Consider the following 21,339-nt stretch of genomic DNA (forward strand, 5'->3'; position numbering starts at 1 on the left):
TTAATTTGAAGTGATCAGCAGTTATTAATGAGGAATAACGGGAAACGAGAAAAGTGGGGAGAGAAGTTTTACCTCAAATACCCAACTGCCACGTCCCGTATAAAGAGGAAGCTGCGAAAGGTAGTAATTATAAAGGAATGCAACACGCAAAAAGGGAGGTGATTAAAAAACAGCAGAAAAGGGCCGGGATCCCAAGTAAAAAAGAAAGGGAACCCGGTAGAAAAAGGGGATACTACGAAGATCCTGGGAAACCTAAATCACTCACGCGTGGGTTTCAGGCAACCCACGAGCTCGGGGGGCTAAATGTTGAGGTCCAAAAAAAGGGTTACAATAAAATAAGCCCAAAAGAAATGGAAGAGCAAGTCAAGCCCAAAAGAAATGGAAGAGCAAGTCAAAGCCCAAAAGAAAAAAAAACCAGGCTAAGCCCAAAAGTAACAGGAACGGATGACCCATGGGGAGATAAAAGGAAAGCCAGAGGATCCTGAAGCCCAGAAAAGGAAACAGCATCCCAAAAGAGACCACGGCAAAAATATAAAGAAGCAAGGATCCCCAAAACCCTTCAAGCACAAATAAAAAGGAAGACTGAGACAGATCGGTAGAAAGAAGACAGGAAAAGAAGAAAAAAACAAGAAGCGCAAAACGACCTCTCATGACACAGACAGCAAAAGGGCCTCGGGGAACCAGGACAGGGAAGAAAGAATAGCAACGAAGGACTTTCAAAAATGGCAGAACAAGATTCCACCCAAAACGGAAAAGAGGAATACGCCAGAAATGAGGATACCGAGAAGGGCATACCTCAGCACGTCCCAAAGAGGATGGCCGACCAGAAGCTTTCGAAGGAATCAGAACCAAGAGAAGGAAAGAATGAGAGAAAACGGCAAAGGGACTTACCAAGGCAACAGGGACAGAACATGCTCTGTTTGCAAAAGAGCAAAACAGAGGAACCCGGGATACCCAGAAAAACTCCATTATAAAAGGAGGGGACGGGTTATGAAGAAGGCAGCGAGAAAAATAGAAAAGAAGCACAAAAAAAAAAAGAAATTCTCTAGGAAGAACCATTAGAAAAATCCACCCAGAAAGAAAATACTAAGGGAAGAACAAAAATACTGTTTTCCCGATATCCTGTAAAAGCCACTACTGCACATACTCGGATTCAACAGGAATCAAACTTTGCAAGTTTTGAAGGCTGAAATAGCCATTCAAGACTGCAACTTTTGAGCTTGATTGGACCTTGTATCATGTCCTAGTGAGCTTTCTGTAATCAAACAGATACTTTGTTAATGAAATACTGCTACATAATTCCCAGGATCCCCATAGCACTATTTCTCTGTTTTATCATTTTGCTAATCCTGCTTTGTTTCCTTCTGAACTTACGTTGTTAATTTTGGTACTCCTCGATATCCTTGTTTGTTGTCTTTCTGTATATTGTCAGGAGTATTCTCTGCATTCACTTGATTCTTAAACAGCTCGTTAGCTGCGGTGAATCAAGGCCCGGTCCACCAAATCCTCTCTTCCTTTTTTTTTCATTTAGGCCCGGGATCCTTGGGCCTGAGTATCTTGAAAGAAAAACACTCTCACAAATACAATCCACAAGATTGAAACTAAAACATTCCATGATGTTCGGAAATTAGAATACAACTCATAAGTTTGAAACTAAAACAAAATAAAAGATAATCAACAAGACAATCAAACACAAAGATCATCATTCTCAAGATCAATAGCTTCACTTCGAACTTCACTTCGAACTTCACTAGTAGTAGCACTAGTGTTAACATTCCCAATAACCATGGCCTCCAACTCTGGCTCATCAAGTGTAAGAGCTGCATTCTCAAGAATTCCAGCTCCTCCATGTATGTCGCTCTAATTCCAAGAGTCTCCTGCAATATCCCACATCTTTGTTGCTGTATGTATGTACTCTTCATTGCGCCTTGACAAAAGTCGAAGATTAAAATGCACATATACCAAATCCTCAGCGTATGCAGGAGCCATTTTGTTTCTTTTTAAGGAATGAATGAATTTGTATGTGCTCCAATTTCTCTCAACACATGAGGATGAGCAAGGTTGTCCAAGAAGTTTAAGGGCAAGGGTTTGAAGAGTTGGAAATGCAAAGCCATGGTATTGCCACCAAACCAAAGGTTGTAAGGCCCACCTATCTGTCAAGGCACCTGGTGAAGGAAACTTCCCTCCTGAAAATTTAGCAAACTCAAACTTCACCACCGTTAAGTCATTCTCATCTTCAAAGTATCGCTCCAAACACTTGCTTCTTTCCATAGAAATTTCATGATCCTGATGTGGAGGGATGCGTTTTGGATTCTCCGAAAGCCATTCAATGGAGTAATACCTAGTTAAAGATTAAAAAACAAATATAGATGAAACGTGTGTTTTACTAAAAGGGTGAACTAAGGAAAATAGAGAATAAATGTACTTACTTAGGATTTAAGGAATGAGCCAAGCAATGTAGTGGTGTACAATTTTTAGTCCATCAATCAATAAGTATATCATACACCACACCCCAAAATGAGCTATATTGATCATCTTCCAAGCCTTCATGTCGATATATTACTGCCTTCACCTTCTCTATCATTGAATCCCATATCTTATACACAAGATGAAGACAAGACTTATCTGTGTCGGTTATTCGTAGCATATCGTAAATGGGTGCTGTGAATTCAAGGATATAATCAATATTATCCCACCAAAGATCACTTAGAATCATATCTTTCACCTTTTGAGCTTTTCCAACATCATCCTTCCTATAAGAAGCCCATCGGTCACTAATAGCCATGGCTTGAAGGCATCTTTTTATCAACTTCAACCTTTTCAACATTACAACCACCGAAGCAAATATAGTATCAGCAACTTGGAGCAGTTTTAATGGACAAAATTCATTAAACATTGCCAACCTCATTAAATGGTTCATGATAAAAACACGTATGAAGGATGCATCATCAGCAACATGTGTAATCCAACTACATTCCTCATATGTAACTTCATTCTTTTCAGTGTTTTTTGCTGCACAAATATTCTTCAAAGCTAGATTGAGAGTGTGGACAACACAAGGTGTCCAAAGTATTTTAGAATACTCACCTTCAATAAGAGCTCCAACAAACTTCATCACATTAGCATTATCAGTGATGACTTGGACAACTTTTTCATGTCCAATCTCTTTTATAGCATCCTTCAACACCCCAGCAATATAAAGTTTGTCTTTGAACTCACCTGACCCATCAATTGCCTTTATAAACACTGGACCCCCATCTGATATAGCCATAATATTAATAAGAGGCCTCCTTTGTGAATCTGACCATCCATCAGAAACTATACTTACACCATTTTCAAGCCAAGAGTCCTTAATTGGTTTCAAAAGTCTTTCAACATGAGCTCTTTCTTTTTGCAAAAGTGTTGTTCTCAAGGCATTGTATCCAGGAGGAAGATAACCCGGAATGCTATGGGTAGCAGCAAATGTATAGGAACTACGATAATGTGGGTTCCTTGCAAAGTTAAACAGAAGCCCACCGGTGTAAAACATCCTAGCAATTCTGCTATCCAAATCATGTCTAGCATTATTTTGGAATGCTTTCTCCAAAGTAGTATTCATAGTCACCTTCCTCCTCTTAGCATCAACCGGATTTGTACTATGACTACTATCACTCCCTTCCTGTCTCCAAAATGGGGAAATAGGTATCCCACAGTTTGGGGGAGGTGGGGGTAAGAGAATTTGACTTCTCTGTTCTCTCTCTAACTTATTATTCTCAACTTGATCATGCATTCGCTGCATTTCCAACCTATGGCTCTTTGACACCTTAACGCATGCTCTAATACTTTTGCCAGAAATTTGTAATAAATGAGCCTTAACCCTAGAATAGGATCCCATAAAAACTATATCACAATAGTTGCACTTAAAGTATGTGTTTCCACCTGATTTAACAGAAGCACCAGGTGGTTTTTCTACTTTAGTCACATACTGTCAAAGAGGAGATTCTTCATTTGACACTTCTTGATTAGATGAAGGTGAACTTTCTGTGCTATTAACTTCGTCCATTGCAAATTCAATAGATTCAATTTAACCTACAAATAATAACTATTAACTAAATAAATTAATAATAAATCAAACCAAGTTCACAGCAAAAAAACACAGCAACCAGGTTCACAGCAAAAAAACACAGAACCGAAAAAACAAGCAAAAAAACACAGCAAGCAGTCTAGCGCACAAATTTTCCGATTCACAAATTCATTTCTAAGTAATTTGAAAGAGAGAAATCGTAAAAAATAGAGAATAAAAATTCAAGAAAAGAGAAGAGAGAGCACACCTGAAGGTTGAAGCAGAGCACATCGCACTCGTAGAGACCTCAGAGCACAGAGAAGAGAGATGAGGGACGGAGCACAGTCGCACGAAGAAGAGAGATGAGGGACGAAGTGAGAGGGAGTGTTTGGATGAAGTGAGAGTGTTTGAGAGAGTCCTAGGTATTTAGGTTAAGTTCAAACGGTGCGTTTTGCACCTTTTTTTTTTTTTTTTTTTTTTGAATTTCGGCTTGACTTGACCGTTTCGGCTTGAACCGGCCATTTCGGCGGTTTTTGCCGATACAGTTGGTACGGCCCAATTTGAGCCACGTCGGCGCAAGTCGGGAAATCCATGTGGCACGACGCGGCACGGATGCGCGGTTTGCGGCGTCCCTCCCGCATCGCCGCGTCCTGCCGTGTCGGATGTAGGTGCGCTGGGTCTGGAGCTGCGTCCGTGCATCCCAGCCTTTCATCAGCAACCTCACCTTCCTTAGGATCATCAATCTCCGAAACAACAGCTTCTATGGCAAAATCCCACATGAAGTTGGTCATTTGTTCTGACTGCAAGAGCTCTGTCCTAACAATAATACATTGGAAGGTGAAGTACCATTGATCTTATCCAACTGCTCCAATGCTATAATCATAAATTTTAATTGGAATGAACTTCATGGGAAAATTCCAGCAGAGTTAGGCTCTTTGAAGAGGCTTGAATTGCTTTAGCTTGGTGTAAACAATCTGACAGGAAGAATCCCACCATCTTTTGGAAATCTTTCATCAATTAGAATTCTCTCTCTAGCAGGTAACAAATTGGTGGGAAATATACCATATCACATTGGTCATCTAAAAAGCTTCCTTTTTATTTTTTCACCATTACAGCCAATAAAATCTCAGGTACAATCCCTTCCTCCCTTTATAATATGTCATCACTCCAAATAATCTTAATCTCAGTAAACCAACTCAACGATACACTGCCAGCCAACATTGGCCTCACTCTCCCTAATCTAAAAGTACTTTTATTTGGTTCTAATGAATTCTCTCGGCCAATTCCTATTTCATTATGCAATGCATCTCAGATTCAAATCCTTGATCTAAGTGAAAAAAAAAATTTGGGATTAGTTCCAACTAATTTGGGAAATTTGCCAGATCTTCAATGGCTAGACTTGAGTAACAATTACCTAGGAAGGAGCCTGGATTTCTTAAAATCTTTGAGCAATTGTAGTAAACTAGATAATTTGGTTTTAAATACAAACCAATTTGGAGGTGTTTTGCCCATACCTGTAGGTAACTTGTTGTTGAGGGGGAAATTGATGCCTCTAAATAAAATATTGGGGAGCCAAGCCGAAACTCAATTATGGGCTCTTGAGATGATGCCCAAAGGCTTTCGGTGTGGTGATAAGCCTATCCAAGCAAGAAATAAGGCTGCACTTGACGAAAATAGCGACAAAAGCCCAATAAAAATATCACAATGCTTAATTAATATGTTAGTGGTCCTATTCTGAAGGTGCAAGAAAAATAAATTCTCCAACAGTAGGGGTGAAATTACACTTAAAGTCCAGTAGTCAATGATTAAATAAATTTAGGAAAGTGTTCACTCTTGGGGGTTCTTATGTGTCTCAATCAGAGGAATTTATTGTACTTTTAGCTATCATTACATCAATATGAGGGAAGAATTCCATTGTTACATATACATTATATCCTTCAATAGTAAAAAAAAAAGTAAAAAATAAAGGTTCCATGGGAAGAAGAAGGGGGTTAATTGGCATGGTGTGAAGGGAGAGAGAGATTCCAGCTCAGTGCAGCAAATGTTGAATTAAGATTTTGGAGGATATATATATATGGCACAAATGGGGCAATGTGGCTATATTGAGTGAGTGGGCATTTAAGCTTGTGGTGGTGTGATGGAGTTGATGCTGGGGTTAAGGCCTTAGTGAGTAAGGGGTTGTTTGTGACTGATTAAGAGGCATTTATGGGCTGTGAATGTTCAGAAGAGGAAAGGCATGTCTGAGGCTAAGTGATTGTGGGCTAAGGGGAATGAGTTGTGAGCTTGGAAAGAGCTAAACTACAAGCAAAATGGTAAGTAAATCAGAAGTTTCAAAGGGAGAAGCTGTGTGTTTATGGGCTGGGTGCTTATGCTTTTATAGTGGAGTTTAGAGAAGCATTAATTAACAAGAGTCCAAAAATGTAGGACTGATCAAGGGCAGAGAATCAGGCTTAATCATCTTAAGATTTGGCCAGAAGTAGGAGATTTACTTTTGGGGCTGTCTTGCTCCTTTGGGTAATATGTCACATGGTGGGTTTTTTGGGGTATTTTGCATTAAATGTCAAGATTTCTAAAGCTAAGTTTAACCAATAGGATTAAGGCAAGTATCAAAGAGGAATCCTAGTGCTGCAACTGAGATTTGACCCCCAAAAAGTAGGATTCAACACCCCAAGTCAGGTATCAAAGTTTAAGTCCACTTCAGGGGGTTTTACTGGAGATCCCTTTATGCCCTAAACCACATGCTCCTAATTTTTCCCATTTAAGATTCATGGGCTTGTCACATGAACATGTCTTGAACGTTTTTGACATTTATAGTATTGATTTGTTGAGATTGGATAACTTGGTTTCAGTTTCCCTTCTGTTGGAGATATAGTCTTAAGGAAAATGACGGAGTTCCATCACCCATTAGACTTCAGCTGATATCACAACCTTTGGGCACTGTTCATGTCAAGTAGAGGGTGATAGAAAGTTGATGGGACAACACCTAGTTCATCCTTAAAGACTTGGTTCTCTTGTAGAGGCCTCCAACTGTACTTTGGTCAAGGATGAACAAGAGTTGAGTGTCAATTTTTAGTCTTCTGCCTCTTGCTGGAGTTTTTTTGGATCGGGCTTGCTCATATGGGCTGGTCCCTTTGGGCTGGGCTGTGTTTATCCAACAAAATGGACATCAACAACACATGTTGCCATGGGTTTTCATCCCTCATGGACTTTTATTATTAGCAAATATTTTGGGTTTTCATAGATATTTGTAATGGGTCTTTAGGCAATGAGTTATAATATTTGAAATAATAGAATAAGTTTCAAAATGCCTTTGTAAATAACATTTACTATTTTTGAAAAATGATGAATTCCATATTATAAGTAATGTTCATGATTTCTAATAATCACATCATAATTTAAATGGTGAGCTTGTGGGATTGAGTAGTTACCATGAGCTTTGAAGAAAAATATTATGGATGTTGTGATGTAAATGATGACCACATGTTCATAGGTTTATAATATGGGATGAGTATCATAATTTTCAAGATAACTTTCCATGAGCTTTTATAAAATGATTGCCATGGTTTTTGCCATAAAACATTTTTCATCTAAAATAAACATAATATTTTTTGCCAAGCATTAATAATCTTGGACTTTTGATAAAATAGTGCCAACATAAATTGGGGTTTTGATATTGCCAGTGAGAACTGGGCTTTTGATGTTGCCAATGAAAATTGGGCTTTCAATGTTGCCAATGAAAATTGGGCCTTTTGATATTGCCAGCGAGAACTGAGCTTTTTGATGTTGCCAGCGAGAACTGGGCTTTTGATGTTACCAATGAAAATTGGGCTTTCGATGTTGTCAATGAAAATTGGGTTTTTTGATATTACTAGCGAGAACTGAGCTTTTTAATGTTGCCAACAATTACTGGACTTTTAATGTTGCCAATGAAAATTGGGCTTTTTGATATTGCCAGTGAGAATTGGGCTTTTTGATGTTGTCAGGGAGAATTGGGCTTTTGATGTTGTCAATGAAAATTGGGCTTCCGATGTTGCCAATGAAAATTGGGCTTTTTGATATTGCCAGCGAGAACTGGGCTTTTTGATAAATAATTTGCCATGGGTTTGAATCATGGGATTTGATTATGGGGTTGAATCCCATTGATAAAATAGTATTGCCATGAATTTGAATCATGGGCTTTAATTATGGACTTGAATTCTATTGATAAAATTGTTTTTGCCATGTATTTGAATTATGGGCTTTTTTTTCTAATATTGCTAAGCATAAAAATTCTTGGGCTTTAGAAAGAATGAGATTTTAACTTGCTTAATAAATAATTTAGGCTTTACAAAAATATTGGGTCTTATAGTGTTTTACATTTGTAGCCCAATTTTGTGATGGAAAGAAGGACGGTTGTGAGCTAGCATAGTAGTAGTCAAAAACTGTTTAGGTATGCCCAATAATTTGTATGTGACGTTTGAAAAATAAAAGGTGTTATTTAGACAATATTAATTGTAAAAAAATGTACCCTAACATTTGTCAACCCAACTTACTGAATTATATTTTAGAGCAAATGAAATTTCTGGAACTATTCCTGTAACATTAGGGAATCTTATCAACTTAATTGTCTTAGGCATGGAGCATAATCTTTTCACAGGCCTCATTCCCACTATTTTCAAGAGGTTTTAGAAAATTGAAGCGTTGGCTTTAAATGGAAATAGATTGTTAGGTGAGATACCAACCTCCATAGGCAACCTTACTCAGTTATTCCTACTTGATTTAGATGAAAACAAATTAGAAGGAAGCATACCACCAAGTCTAGGTAATTGCCAACATTTGCAAATCTTATACATTTCACAAAATAATCTTAGTGGATTCATCCCCCCATAGCCCATCTTCTCTTTCAATAATACTTGTCTCACAACTCATTTACCAATAAACTACCTTTTGAAGTAGGCAATTTGAAAAATATTAAACAGCTTGATATCTTTGACAATAATTTGTCTGGGGAAATTCCTAGCTCTATAGGAAATTGTTTGAGCTTGGAGTACCTTAGCTTGCAAGGTAATTCCTTTGAAGGACCCTTACCTTCATCTATGGCTTTCTTAGAAGGCCTCAAATTCCTTAATGTTTCAAGAAATAACTTGTCAGGCTCAATTCCAAAAGTTTTAGAAAAGCTTCCTTCTTTTAAAAAATTGAACCTCTCATTCAACGATATCGAGGGTGAGGTGCCAACAGAGGGGCTTTTCAAAAATGCAAGTGCTATTTCAGTGATCGGAAATACTAAACTTTGTGGTGGTGTTCCACAACTGATGTTGCCTTCATGTCCAATTGAAGTCATGAAACCTACAAAGTCCCTTTCATTCAAACTTAAAATTGCAATCATTGTTGTCGTTGTATGTTTCCTTCCGTTTTCATTCATTCTTTTTCTTCATTGGAGGAAAATATCAAAAAGGAATTCATCTTCTTTGGGCTCAACTATAGACCTCCTTCCAAATGTTTCTTATAAAATGCTTTATCAAGCAACTAATGGATTTTATCCTAGTAACTTAGTTGGGACTAGTAGTTTTGGTTCTGCATATAAAGGATTTCTTCACCTCGAGGAAAGATTAGTTGCTGTAAAGGTCCTTAACCTTCAACGAAAGGGTGCTTCCAAGAGTTTTATGGTTGAATGTAATGTACTAAGAAATATCTGACATAGGAATCTTGTCAAGATATTAACATGTTGCTTGAGCATGAATTACAGTTGGAATCAATTTAAAGCTCTAGTCTTTGAATTCATGACAAATGGGAGTCTAGATATCTAGCTTCATCCAAAGATAGACAGGGAAGATCAATCAGGGGTCTTGAGCCTTCTTCAAAGACAAAATATTGCAATTGATGTTGCTTGTGCATTAGATTATCTTCACAACCATTCTGTGTAACCAATCATTCATTGTGATTTGAAGCCAAGCAATATTCTTTTTGACAATGACATGATTGCTCATCTAAGTGATTTTGGTTTAGCAAGACTCCTCTCAACTGTTATTGATTCTTCTCAAAAGCAAACTAGTACAATTGGGATAAAGGGATCTATTGGCTATGCTACTCTAGGTAATTATCTTTCCAACTTTGTCTAATTTCTTAAAAATGCTTATCGATCTTGTTAATAATAGTTGTTCAAAACATATTGAATTGTTTTTTGCAATTATCTTAATATGAATATAAAATTTTCTTTGTATTAATATGCAACACAGAAACACACAAACTCATGACATTATTTATGCCTTGATAAATCATAAATTTGATTAATTGACAGACATCAATTATTGACTTTCCATTGGCTGTATGTTGTGATGATAGCCTGTTAATCAACTATATCAGATGTGGTATAGCTGGTCTCAAAATAGATCTAATTTTTTGTTTTATGTTTTTTGTTATTGCATGTCAACCACTATGAATCAAGTAAAGCATAATAATAGGACCCCTGATTTTATTTGAACAAGGGTCTAGCGAAGGCATTTAGGAAGGCAGTACCTAATGTGTGCAACATATCCGTATCAATTGTAAAATAATTTGATTACATTGTCATAATCCTAACCATTAACCATGTTTCTTGTGCTTCATATAAATAAATAAATAAAAATTACCTCCCAAGTTCCTCAAAAAAAAAAAGTTCCACAAGAGACCCTATGGTGTTATTCTAATCTAATGTAGAAATTATCATTTTTCTCACATGAAACTTTGAAATGATAGCATCTATCATACCCTTCTTTCTGAAGTTCAAATTCCTTTTGGTTTTTGATAAATCAAATGAATCTGCACTCATTAAATCCCAAATCCTATTATAACGTGAACTGCAAAATCTTCTTATATATCATAAATTGTAGAGTATGGCATGGGTAGCGAGGTATCAACTGAGGAAGACGTGTATAGCTTTGGAGTATTTCTACTGGAGATGTTCTTGGGAAAGAAACCAACTGATGAAATGTTTAAAGACGATCTCAATCTCCACAATTTTGTTAAGATGGCATTGCCAGGACGACTTGTTCAAATTGTGGACCCAACACTTCTCATAAGAGAAGTTGAAGAAATTCCGGTAGCTGCAGTGGCAGCTAGAGAATATAGTAATGAGAATGAAATTGAAGCAGATGAAGAAACTCAAGGTATTGTGAACCATTGCCAAGTGGAAGCTTATGTGTATAAGTGCTTAGTCTCAGTCCTTGAAATTGGCCTTGCATGTTCCCTCGAGTCACCAAAGGAAAGAATGAAAATGGAGGAAGTTAGCAAGGAACTACAGTCAATAAAAAATGCTTTTCTAGGTTCTAGGATTTGAAGAGGTTAGAGAATCCAAGTTGAGGTCCTGCTATATTTCAAATTTGAATTAGCTTAAATAAAATTGCACATGATAGTTGTCTCATAAAATGCTGATGTCCTAAGTTGTAATGTACTGATTGTTACGTTTTGTTTTTGTTTTTGTTTTTGTTTTGTTTTTTTTTTTGTTTTTTTTTTCTGGATAGATGATCTTGATTGCAGAGCTAAATTTCTTTCTGTATCAAAATGTTGGAGGTAATATATTTGGTTGTATAGACCCCGACCTTACTAGACAGGATATTAATTTTACAAGACATGACAAACATAACTAATTTTTACTTGGATTGCACAGCAAGAAACTGCGTTTGGGGGATTACAAAGCATTTATCTGACCAGATGAGGAAACCACAGAATCCAAGATGTTGAACACATCTATATATTCCATGAGTAATCAGTTTTTGATGCTCCTCATGATTAATCCTGATAAGATGTGTGAAGGCCTGAGCAGCTCTAATAATTGATGTTTTCCTAATGATTTTGCCAACTATAACCACTGCAAGGCCCAAGTTGCTTAACCACCAGTCTTCCTTCAACCCAGGAAATAAAAAAATTTCAATGAAGTGCTCCAACAGTGAGAAGAGCATTGCCATGATATATTTTTTTGCCGATCAGAAGAGATTTAAGAGTAACATTTGATGTGCCATGGATGGCAATTGCTAAAATGCATTCAGAACTGTGAAAGAAGATTATTGCAACGAACATCGGACATAACTGTCTGTAAGCTGGGTAAGTGAAGATTTCTGTCATTTTTGGCAAATAAAAGGAATCAGTTTTTGTCTCAAATTCAATGTAGTGAGACCTATATGGCATATATATAGCTATCCTCTCTGAAGAACTAGATGAAGAAACTTTTTTGTGCTAACTGTAGACCTGAAAAAGATGCAGGGGAATACAACATTAATATGGAAAATTGAATCTCCAAATCACCCCAAAGTCGCTTCAAGAATGAAATCTCCTGCCGAAAAGAACCAAAAATCAAAACAAGAGACCTGTGTAGAACAAGAAAACTGTAACATGACACAGAACTGTTCCAAAAAACTTCTTATCCATGTGAAGTGGTGCCTACTTTGTAGCACAAACAAATTGTAAGAAGAGAGATGATGTAAAAAAGAGTCCTGGGACCTGGGCCTCTGGCTTCTAGAATCTACATAACAAGAAGTTGTTTTTAAATTTTTTTTCAATTTCAAAAATTCTGGTTCTTCTGTTTCGACAAGAATTCATTGTGGAAAGATGTATTCTTTTTCAAAATATTAAATTATGTGGAACTCATTAGATAAATGGCGCCGTTTATCACTTGATGTTCATTGAGACTTCAGAGTCTCACTCGCTGCACGGTAATGCGGGGAGTCCGCATCAAGAAGCATGCTTGCATCTCCAGCGGCACTCCACTGTTGGGCAATGGGCCCGTGTGGAGAACATGACAACATGACCATTCTTGGTGAAGATGTACATGTGTGTGATGAAATTTACAGTAATGGTGGTGTGGTTTTGCCCCACAAAGAGATCAAAGCAAGCATTTTGAAGCCAGAGATAGTAATGTGAGCAAGGAGTGTTTGTGAAATTAGTGTATTGTGTTTAGGAAGTAGTAAAGTTATTGCATCTGATTCTCTGAAACATGTTTGTTCTATTTTTTCCCCTTTTTCTCCTCGTTTGAAAGTCAGTTTCTTCAAATCTGAGTGATGTGAGTTAAATTATTGGAAGGGTCAGTGTCTTTTATTGAAGGGCATAAAATGCACATTGTTGTGACGTGTATCTTTAGTGTATATATAGAAATAAATTATTTGTTGGTTTCTCCAGCTTTGTGTAACTTATCGAGATGAATAACATTTTTAATCAGATGGTTGTTGCAATGTTTTCAAAGTTTGTATTCTGTGATGTGTTCTTGAAGATCCTGTGTCCCAGTGTCGGTAGCATAGGTTCTGAATTCTTTATTCATCTCAATCATAACGATAATAAATATTTTACAGGGTGGACCTATACAAATCTTTCTTTACCATCTTGTCTGATTTGCTGAATGGTAATGCTTTCTTGACATATGCAACACAGGGTGAAGAACAAGTATGCGTTTGAGCATGGCATTTAAAAAAAAAAAAAAAAAAAGATTTCATTTTGTAATGCAATGTATCAAATATGCACTAGTAAAATTGCTTGCCTGTGTGGGACAAATTTGTCATGCATTCTCTTTTCTGCATAACTTTTACAAGCTTTTGGCGAAAACATGGCAATCCTAATATGAACGGGATACGAAGCAAAAATGAAGCAGTTATTTTATTTTGATTAATATGTATAGCTCAATGTCATTGTTTGGTATTTTCAACAAAAACATCCAAGATTCGACTCTTATCCTCTCTCCTCCACCTAAAATGTATCAAAAGTACATATTGGGCTGGAGGAAAAATTAGAGCCCTATGAACTTTTTCTAAATCATAGGCCAGAGCTAACTAAAGATCTGGGTTGATATTTTCCTGACCTGAATTTCATTTTTCTATCTCATTGTTTAGCAAAATTAACAATATAATAAAAGAGCCAAAACTTTTGGGCTGTTTATGCCACATCCATACTTCACAAAGTGGCACCGACAGTATAAAAGGTTCTAAAATGCAGCAAATCATAAAAACTGTGTTAGACATATACAGATTAATGGCTTATGGAAAACGTTTGATGTGAGCTGATTAGCTGGCCGAATCTCTCAAAATTCAAGGTGAAGGAAGGATTCAATAATTGCTGAGTACATTCTTTTGTGAAAAGTCAGATTAAAGAGTATTAAAAAAAAAAAAACCCTTCAATGTTTTCATTATTTTGGTAACTAGTAGCAGGTGAAAAACAAAGAAACAAACAAAGAAGCAACACATTGTAGAATCAATGGAAAAAAGTAGAAGAGAATGCGTGGCCTACCATGTGAAGTGGAGCTTACTCTGTAGAATAAAGCAAATTTTAATCGGAAAAGATAATATAGAAAACAATTGGAAAGTAATTAGTACACAGAGAGAAATCGGTATCAGTGGCCTGATCTTAAAATAAAAATTAAAACGCGTGCAATTTCCTAATGGGATTATGGAACCATCAACCATATCCAATCCCTTATATTGGTCTGCGGTATCTTTTATGTTTCAATTTCTTCTAATGCGTTAGGTTCTGAAATGACAAGGTTTCTCTCTAAACCTAACGCATTAGAACCTTCTCAAAAAAATAAAATAAAATAAAATAAAACCTAGCGCATTAGAAGAAACTGAAACATGAAAAACACCCACTATGCATGCCAATATAAGAGATCGGATGGAGAGAAATCCTTTAAACTCTTCGTATATATTTTTATTGGATGAGAATTTTGAAAATCTAATTGTTTGGATTGCATGTTCTTTATGTGCTTAACACGCATGTTAAATTTCGTTCAAATTAGATGTTATTTACTATTTGATCAATAAACTTATTTTTTATACATAATTTTAGATTACAAAAATTTGAAATTTAAACATTTTATTAATAACATAGTTATTGATATTTTGATTTTTTTGAAATTTTGCAAACATGGAAGATATAATAAAAACATGCAATTCAACAGTTAAATTTTCAAAATTTATATTCAATAAAAAGATATGAGAGAAGTTTGAAGGGTTTCTCTCTAAACATTTTCCTCTCGAAAATAAGAAAAGAATTGATATAAAAGAAAGTCCTTGATGGTGGGCCTATGGTGTGTAGTATTGGGCCAACCCAAGGTCTAACTAGTGGCTTACAATCCACAAAACAAGGCGAGAACATAAAGTCATGGGACCTGGGCCTCTAGCACCATTGATGGTAGGGGTGTTCATGGGTCGGGTTAGGTAGGGTTAAAGAGATTTTTCAACCCAACCCACCATGGTGGGTTAAAATAAATACAACCCAACCCACATGGATCGGGTTGGGTCAAGTTGAATTTATGAGTTGGACAGTTTTTATTTATTTATTTATTATTATTAAATTTAGCAAAAAAAATACATGTGCCACCTAAGTTGATAAACAGAATATTTATGAACTAGTATTCCAACTCAGTTATAAACAAAATATATCCAACTAGGGTATGCGAGGTAATTGAGTTTTATATAAGAAGAGTCAAATAGGGGAAAAAATTAAATAAAAAATTATTAATTATATAATATATTTTTAAATATATATAATTTAAATTTTAAATATATAAGTGGTCGAGTTGGGTTAGGCGGGTTTGTGATTATTATGACCTAAACCCAACCCGACCCACTATTAAAAAAAATTTCATAACCAATCTAACCCACCAACTCCTAAAAACAGACCGGTTAGGTTGAATCGGGTTGGTTTGGCGAGTTGGTTGCACACCCCTAATTGCTGGTTGGTGCTTTGGCAAGTTCTTGCTTCTATATAACAAGAAGTTATTTTTAATTTTTTTTTTTCAATTTCAAAAATCTGGTTCTTCTTTTTCAAAAAGAATTCATTGTGGAATGATGAAAATTTCTCTTTCATATATTAAATTAAGTGGGACTCATTAGAGAAATGGTCGCTGTTTATCACTTGATGTTCATTGAGACTTGTGAGTCACATGAGACACATGACTGAACAGCATCATACATTGTCAAAAGAAATTTTCACCAAATAAAACTATTGGCTCTTCGCTTATATAAAATATAATAAAAAATAAAATAAGTAAAACGTTAGTAAGTGATAACAAGTTAACAACATATTTCTTGCAACTCTAGCAATACTCCAATACATTGAATGAGTGAAATGATTTATGTTCAATTTACTAGAAGACTAATGAGGTAATGGAGACGTCCATGGAATCCAAACGGCACAAGAATTGCACACTTTACACTTAGTGGGTGATGCTGATTTTTTCCTAAATGGTGTTATCTTGGTATGATTCCTAAGTCTTTAAGGCTTTCCCAGACTTTCCTGGCACACTGTTTCTGTTCCAACCTTAGCTCTCATTGTGAGTCCACCTTTACCAAAAATATATTCTATAAATAGATCTTCACTCATCCCCCTTACATAACTACAACCAAGTGAAGTTGATTGTTAAGTTGCATATCTGACACCAACAAAAAATTTACCAGCTTCCTGCCCCCTCAAACCAAATGAAGCTTCACCAAACCAACTTATATGCACTTTGGCCTATGCACCTTCATGTCATTCTTCTTTTTTCTATAAACTTATTGTACTTACTGCAACCCACCATTACTGCCTATGCTCCAACAAACGAGACTGATCGTTTGGCTTTGATTAAATTCAAAGAATCTATAACTCATGACCCACATATGATGTTGAGCTCATGGAATGATTCTATGCACTTCTGCAACTGGTTTGGAATTACATGTGGCCGACGACACCAAAGAGTCACGGCCTTGGACCTACAAGGCTATAAGTTACGAGGATCCATATCACCTCACACCAGCAACCTCACGTTCCTTAGGATTATCTATCTCCAAAACAATAGCTTCTATGGCAAAATCCCACATGAAGTTGGTCATTTGTTCCGATTGCAAGAGGTCTATCTTAACAATAACACATTGGAAGGTGAAGTACCATCCATCTTATCCAACTGCTCCAATGCTAGAATCATAAATTTTAACTGGAATGAACTTAATGGGAAAATTCCAGCAGAGTTAGGCTCTTTGAAGAAGCTTAAATTGCTTCGGCTTGGTGTAAACAATCTGACAGGAAGAATTCCACCATCTTTTGGAAATCTTTCATCAATTCGAGTTTTATCTCTAGTAATCAACAAATTGGTGGGAAATATACCATATCGCATTGGTCATCTAAAAAGCTTAGTCTATTTCAGCATTTCATCCAATAAAATCTCAGGTACAATCCTTTTCTCCCTTTACAATATATCATCTCTCCAACAAATCGCAGTCTCAGTAAACCAACTCAACGATACACTGCCAACCAACATTGGCCTCACTCTCCCTAATCTAAAAGTATTTTTATTTGGTTCTAATGAATTCTCTGGGCCAATTCCTATTTCATTATGCAATGCATCTCAACTTCAAATCCTTGATCTAAGTGAAAACAATTTTTTGGGATTAATTCCAACTAATTTGGGAAATCTGCTAGATCTTCAATGGCTAGACTTGAGTAACAATTACCTAGGAAGGAGTCTGGATTTCTTAAAATCTTTGACCAATTGTAGTAAACTAGATATATTGGATTTAAGTACAAACCAATTTGGAGGTGTTTTGCCTATACCTGTAGGCAACTTGTCAACCCAACTTACTGAATTATATTTTGGAGCCAATGAAATTTCAGGAACTATTCCAGTAACATTAGGGAATCTTGTCAACTTAATTGGCTTAGGCATGGATCATAATCTTTTCACAGGCCTCATTCCCACTATTTTCGAGAAGTTTCAGAAAATACAAGCATTGCATTTAAATGGAAATAGATTGTTAGGAGAATTACCAACCTTCATAGGCAACCTTACTCAGTTATTCCTACTCGATTTAGATGAAAACAGATTAGAAGGAAGCATACCTCCAAGTCTTGGTAATTGCCCAAATTTGCAAAGCTTAGACATTTCACAAAATAATCTTAGTGGATTCATCCCCCCGCAGCTTATTGGTCTATCTTCCCTCTCAATACTACTTAACTTGTCTCACAACTCATTTACTGGCAAACTACCTTTCGAAGTAGGCTATCTGAAAAATATTAACCAACTTGATATCTCTGAGAATAATTTGTCTGGAGAAATTCCTAGCTCCATAGGAAATAGTTTGAGCTTGGAGTACCTTAGCTTGCAAGGTAATTCCTTTGAAGGATCCTTACCTTCATCTATGGCTTTCTTAAAAGGCCTCAAATTATTTGATGTTTCAAGAAATAACTTGTCAGGCTCAATTCCAAAAGTTTTAGAAAAGCTTCCTTCTTTAAAAAAATTGAACCTCTCATTCAATGATATCGAGGGTAAGGTGCCAATAGAGGGAGTTTAAAAAAATGCAAGTGCTATATCAGTGATCGGAAATACTAAACTTTGTGTTGGTGTTCCACAACTGATGTTGCCTCCATGTCCAATTGAAGTCATGAAACCTACAAAGTCCCTTTCATTCAAACTTAAAATTGCAATCATTGTTGTTGTGGTATGTTTCCTTCTGTTTTCATTCATTCTTTTTCTTCATTGGAGGAAAATATCAAAAATGAATTCATCTTCTTTGGGCTCAATAATAGACCTCCTTCCAAATGTTTCTTATAAAATGCTTTATCAGGCAACCAATGGATTTTCTCCTAGTAACTTAGTTGGGACTGGCAGTTTTTGGCTCTGTATATAAAGGATTTCTTCACCCCGAGGAAAGATTAGTTGCTGTAAAGGTCCTTAACCTTCAACGAAAGGGTGCTTCCAAGAGTTTTATGGTTGAATGTAATGTACTAAGAAATATCCGACATAGGAATCTTGTCAAGATATTAACATGTTGCTCGAGCATGGATTACAGTGGGAATCAATTTAAAGCTCTAGTCTTTGAATTCATGACAAATGGGAGTCTAGATATCTGGCTTCATCCAAAGATAGACGGGGAAGATCAATCAGGGGTCTTGAGCCTTCTTTAAAGGCTAAATATTGCAATTGATGTTGCTTGTGCATTAGATTATCTTCACAATCATTTTGTGCAACCAATCATTCATTGTGATTTGAAGCCAAGCAATATTCTTCTTAACAATGACATGATTGCTCATCTAAGTGATTTTGGTTTAGCGAGACTCCTCTCAACTGTTACTGATTCTTCTCAAAATCAAACTAGTACAATTGGGATAAAGGGATCTATTGGCTACGCTGCTCTAGGTAATTATATTTCCAACTGTGTCTAATTTCTTAAAAATGCTCATGAATCTTGTTAATAATAGTTGTTCAAAACATATTGAATTGTACTTTTCCCCAAAACATATTGAATTGTTTTTTGAAATTATCTTTCTATGAATATAAAATTTTCTTTGTATTAATATGCAACATAGAAATCACACAAACTCACAACATGGTTTATACCTTGATAAATCATAAATTTGATTAATTGACAGACATCAATTATTGACTATCCATTGGCCATGCCTTTTTTTTTAGGCATTTATTTCCTCAACTCTTTATGTTGTGATGATAACTTGTCAATCAACAATATCAAATATGGTATAGCTGGTCTCAAAACAGATCTAATGTTTTGTTTTATGTTTTTTGTCATTGCATGTCAACCACCATTAATCAAGTAATGAATAATTATAGGACACCTAATATTATTTGAACATGGGTCTAGCGAAGGCATTTAGGAAGGCTAGTACCTAATGTGTGCAACATATCCGTATCAATTGTAAAATAATTTGATTACATTGTCGTAATCTTAACCATCAACCATGTTTCTTGTGCTTCATATAAATAAAAAAAAATTACCTCCCAAGATCCTCAAAAAAAAAAAAAAAAAAAGTTCCACTAGAGACCTATGGTGCTATTCTAATGTAGAAATTATCATTTTCTCACATGAAATTTTGAAATGATAGCATCTATCATACCCTTCTTTCTGAAGTTCAAATTCTTTTTGGTTTTTGATGAATCAAATGAATTTGCACTCTCATTAAATCCCAAATCTCATTATAACATGAATTGCAAAATCTTCTTATATATCATAAATTGTAGAGTATGGCATGGGCAGCGACGTATCAACTGAGGGGGACGTGTATAGCTTTGGAGTATTTCTACTAGAGATGTTTTTGGGAAAGAGGCCTACTGATGAAATGTTTAAAGATGATCTCAATCTCCATAGTTTTGTTAGGATGGCATTGCCAAAACAACTTGTTCAAATTGTGGACCCAGCACTTCTCATTAGAGAAGTTGAAGAAATGCCAGTAGCTGTAGTGGCAGCTAGAGAATATTATAATGAGAATGAAATTGAAGCAGATGAAGAAACTCAAGGTATTTTTAACCATAGCCAAGTGGAAGCTAATGTGTATAAGTGCTTAGTCTCAGTCCTTGAAATTGGTCTTGCATGTTCTGTGGAGTCGCAAAAGGAAAGAATGAAAATGGAGGAAGTTAGCAAGGAACTACATTCAATAAAAAATTCTTTTCTAGGTTCTAGGATTTGAAGAGGTTAGAGAATCCAAGTTGAGGTCCTGCTACATTTCAAATCCAAATTAGCTTAAATAAAATTGCAAATGAGAATTGTCACATAAAATGGTGATGTCCTAAGTTGTAATATACTAGTCATTATGGTCGTTCTTTTTAGATGATCTTGGTTGTACAACTAAATTTTCTTCTATATCAAAATGTTGGAGTAACATATTCGGTTGTTTAGACCCCCGGACGGGATATTAATTTTACAAGAAATGACAAAAATAACTAATTTTTACTTGGATTGCATTGTAAGAAACTACATTTGGGGATACATGTTTTGGGGATCATAGACAGTGGCGACGTCATGTGCAACTCAGGGTGTTCCCAGGAACACCCTGACTTAGAAAAAAAAAAAAAAAACCTGAAATATTTTTTAAAAATTTTTTTTTTTTTTTTTTTTTATATTTCTCTGTATTAGGAACACCCTCAAATTAAAAAAAAAAAAAAAATTATTTGTTCTACTTTCAAGCAAAAAAAAAAAAAAACCCCAAAAAAATAAATTGTAACAGAGCCAAGCCCACGGCAAGCCCAACAAATTACAGAGGTATTAAACCCACAGATTCTCAAATCAAAAAAAGAAAAAGAAAAAAAGAAAAAAAGAGCAACACCTCAGTCCCTAAAGGTCTAAATCAGAAATCACTAAAGGCTTTATAAAAAAAAAAAAAAAATAAAAAAAAAAAAAAAAAAAAAAAAAAAAAAATCACTAAAGGGCCTAAAGCAAACCTAAAGACAACAATGCCCCAGTCCCTCACTCTCAGAGCAACGCTGCTTGAGCCTCCAGCCAACAAACGGAGATCGGATCGGTCACATTGTCGGAGAATCTCTAGATCGGATCGGATCAGCCCAGTCCAGATCGTTGTCGTCGCTCGCTTGC

General features: G+C 35.9%; 1 protein-coding gene and 3 pseudogenes across 1 annotated transcript; 2 read left to right on the forward strand and 2 right to left on the reverse strand.

Annotated features, from left to right (window-relative positions):
- Nucleotides 1-1,686: 1,686 nt before the first annotated feature.
- On the reverse strand, nucleotides 1,687-4,821 carry LOC115961925. The gene is made up of 4 exons (XM_031080820.1): nucleotides 4,543-4,821; nucleotides 2,505-3,964; nucleotides 1,963-2,341; nucleotides 1,687-1,860 (listed from the first exon to the last, which is right to left on the reverse strand). The coding sequence occupies exons 1-4, from the start codon at nucleotides 4,819-4,821 to the stop codon at nucleotides 1,687-1,689; spliced, it is 2,292 nt and encodes a 763-aa protein (XP_030936680.1).
- LOC115961926 lies at nucleotides 4,820-11,336 on the forward strand (annotated as a pseudogene).
- Nucleotides 11,337-11,649: 313 nt separating this feature from the next.
- Nucleotides 11,650-12,807, reverse strand: LOC115961927 (annotated as a pseudogene).
- A 3,651-nt stretch (nucleotides 12,808-16,458) lies between these two features.
- LOC115961928 lies at nucleotides 16,459-20,437 on the forward strand (annotated as a pseudogene).
- Nucleotides 20,438-21,339: the final 902 nt, after the last annotated feature.

The sequence above is a fragment of the Quercus lobata genome, chromosome 9 (assembly GCF_001633185.2).
Source record: "Quercus lobata isolate SW786 chromosome 9, ValleyOak3.0 Primary Assembly, whole genome shotgun sequence".
Classification (NCBI taxonomy): domain Eukaryota; kingdom Viridiplantae; phylum Streptophyta; class Magnoliopsida; order Fagales; family Fagaceae; genus Quercus; species Quercus lobata.

Excerpts from the sequence above, each read along its gene's own strand:
- LOC115961925 (XM_031080820.1), bottom strand. The coding sequence starts at position 4,821 with ATGTGGGATTTTGCCATAGAAGCTGTTGTTTCGGAGATTGATGATCCT. Across the intron at positions 3,965-4,542 it reads GGCCGGTTCAAGCCGAAACG|TATGTGACTAAAGTAGAAAA; the intron begins GTCAAGTCAAGC and ends CCTCTTTGACAG. Across the intron at positions 2,342-2,504 it reads AGCTCATTTTGGGGTGTGGT|GTATTACTCCATTGAATGGC; the intron begins GTATGATATACT and ends ATCTTTAACTAG.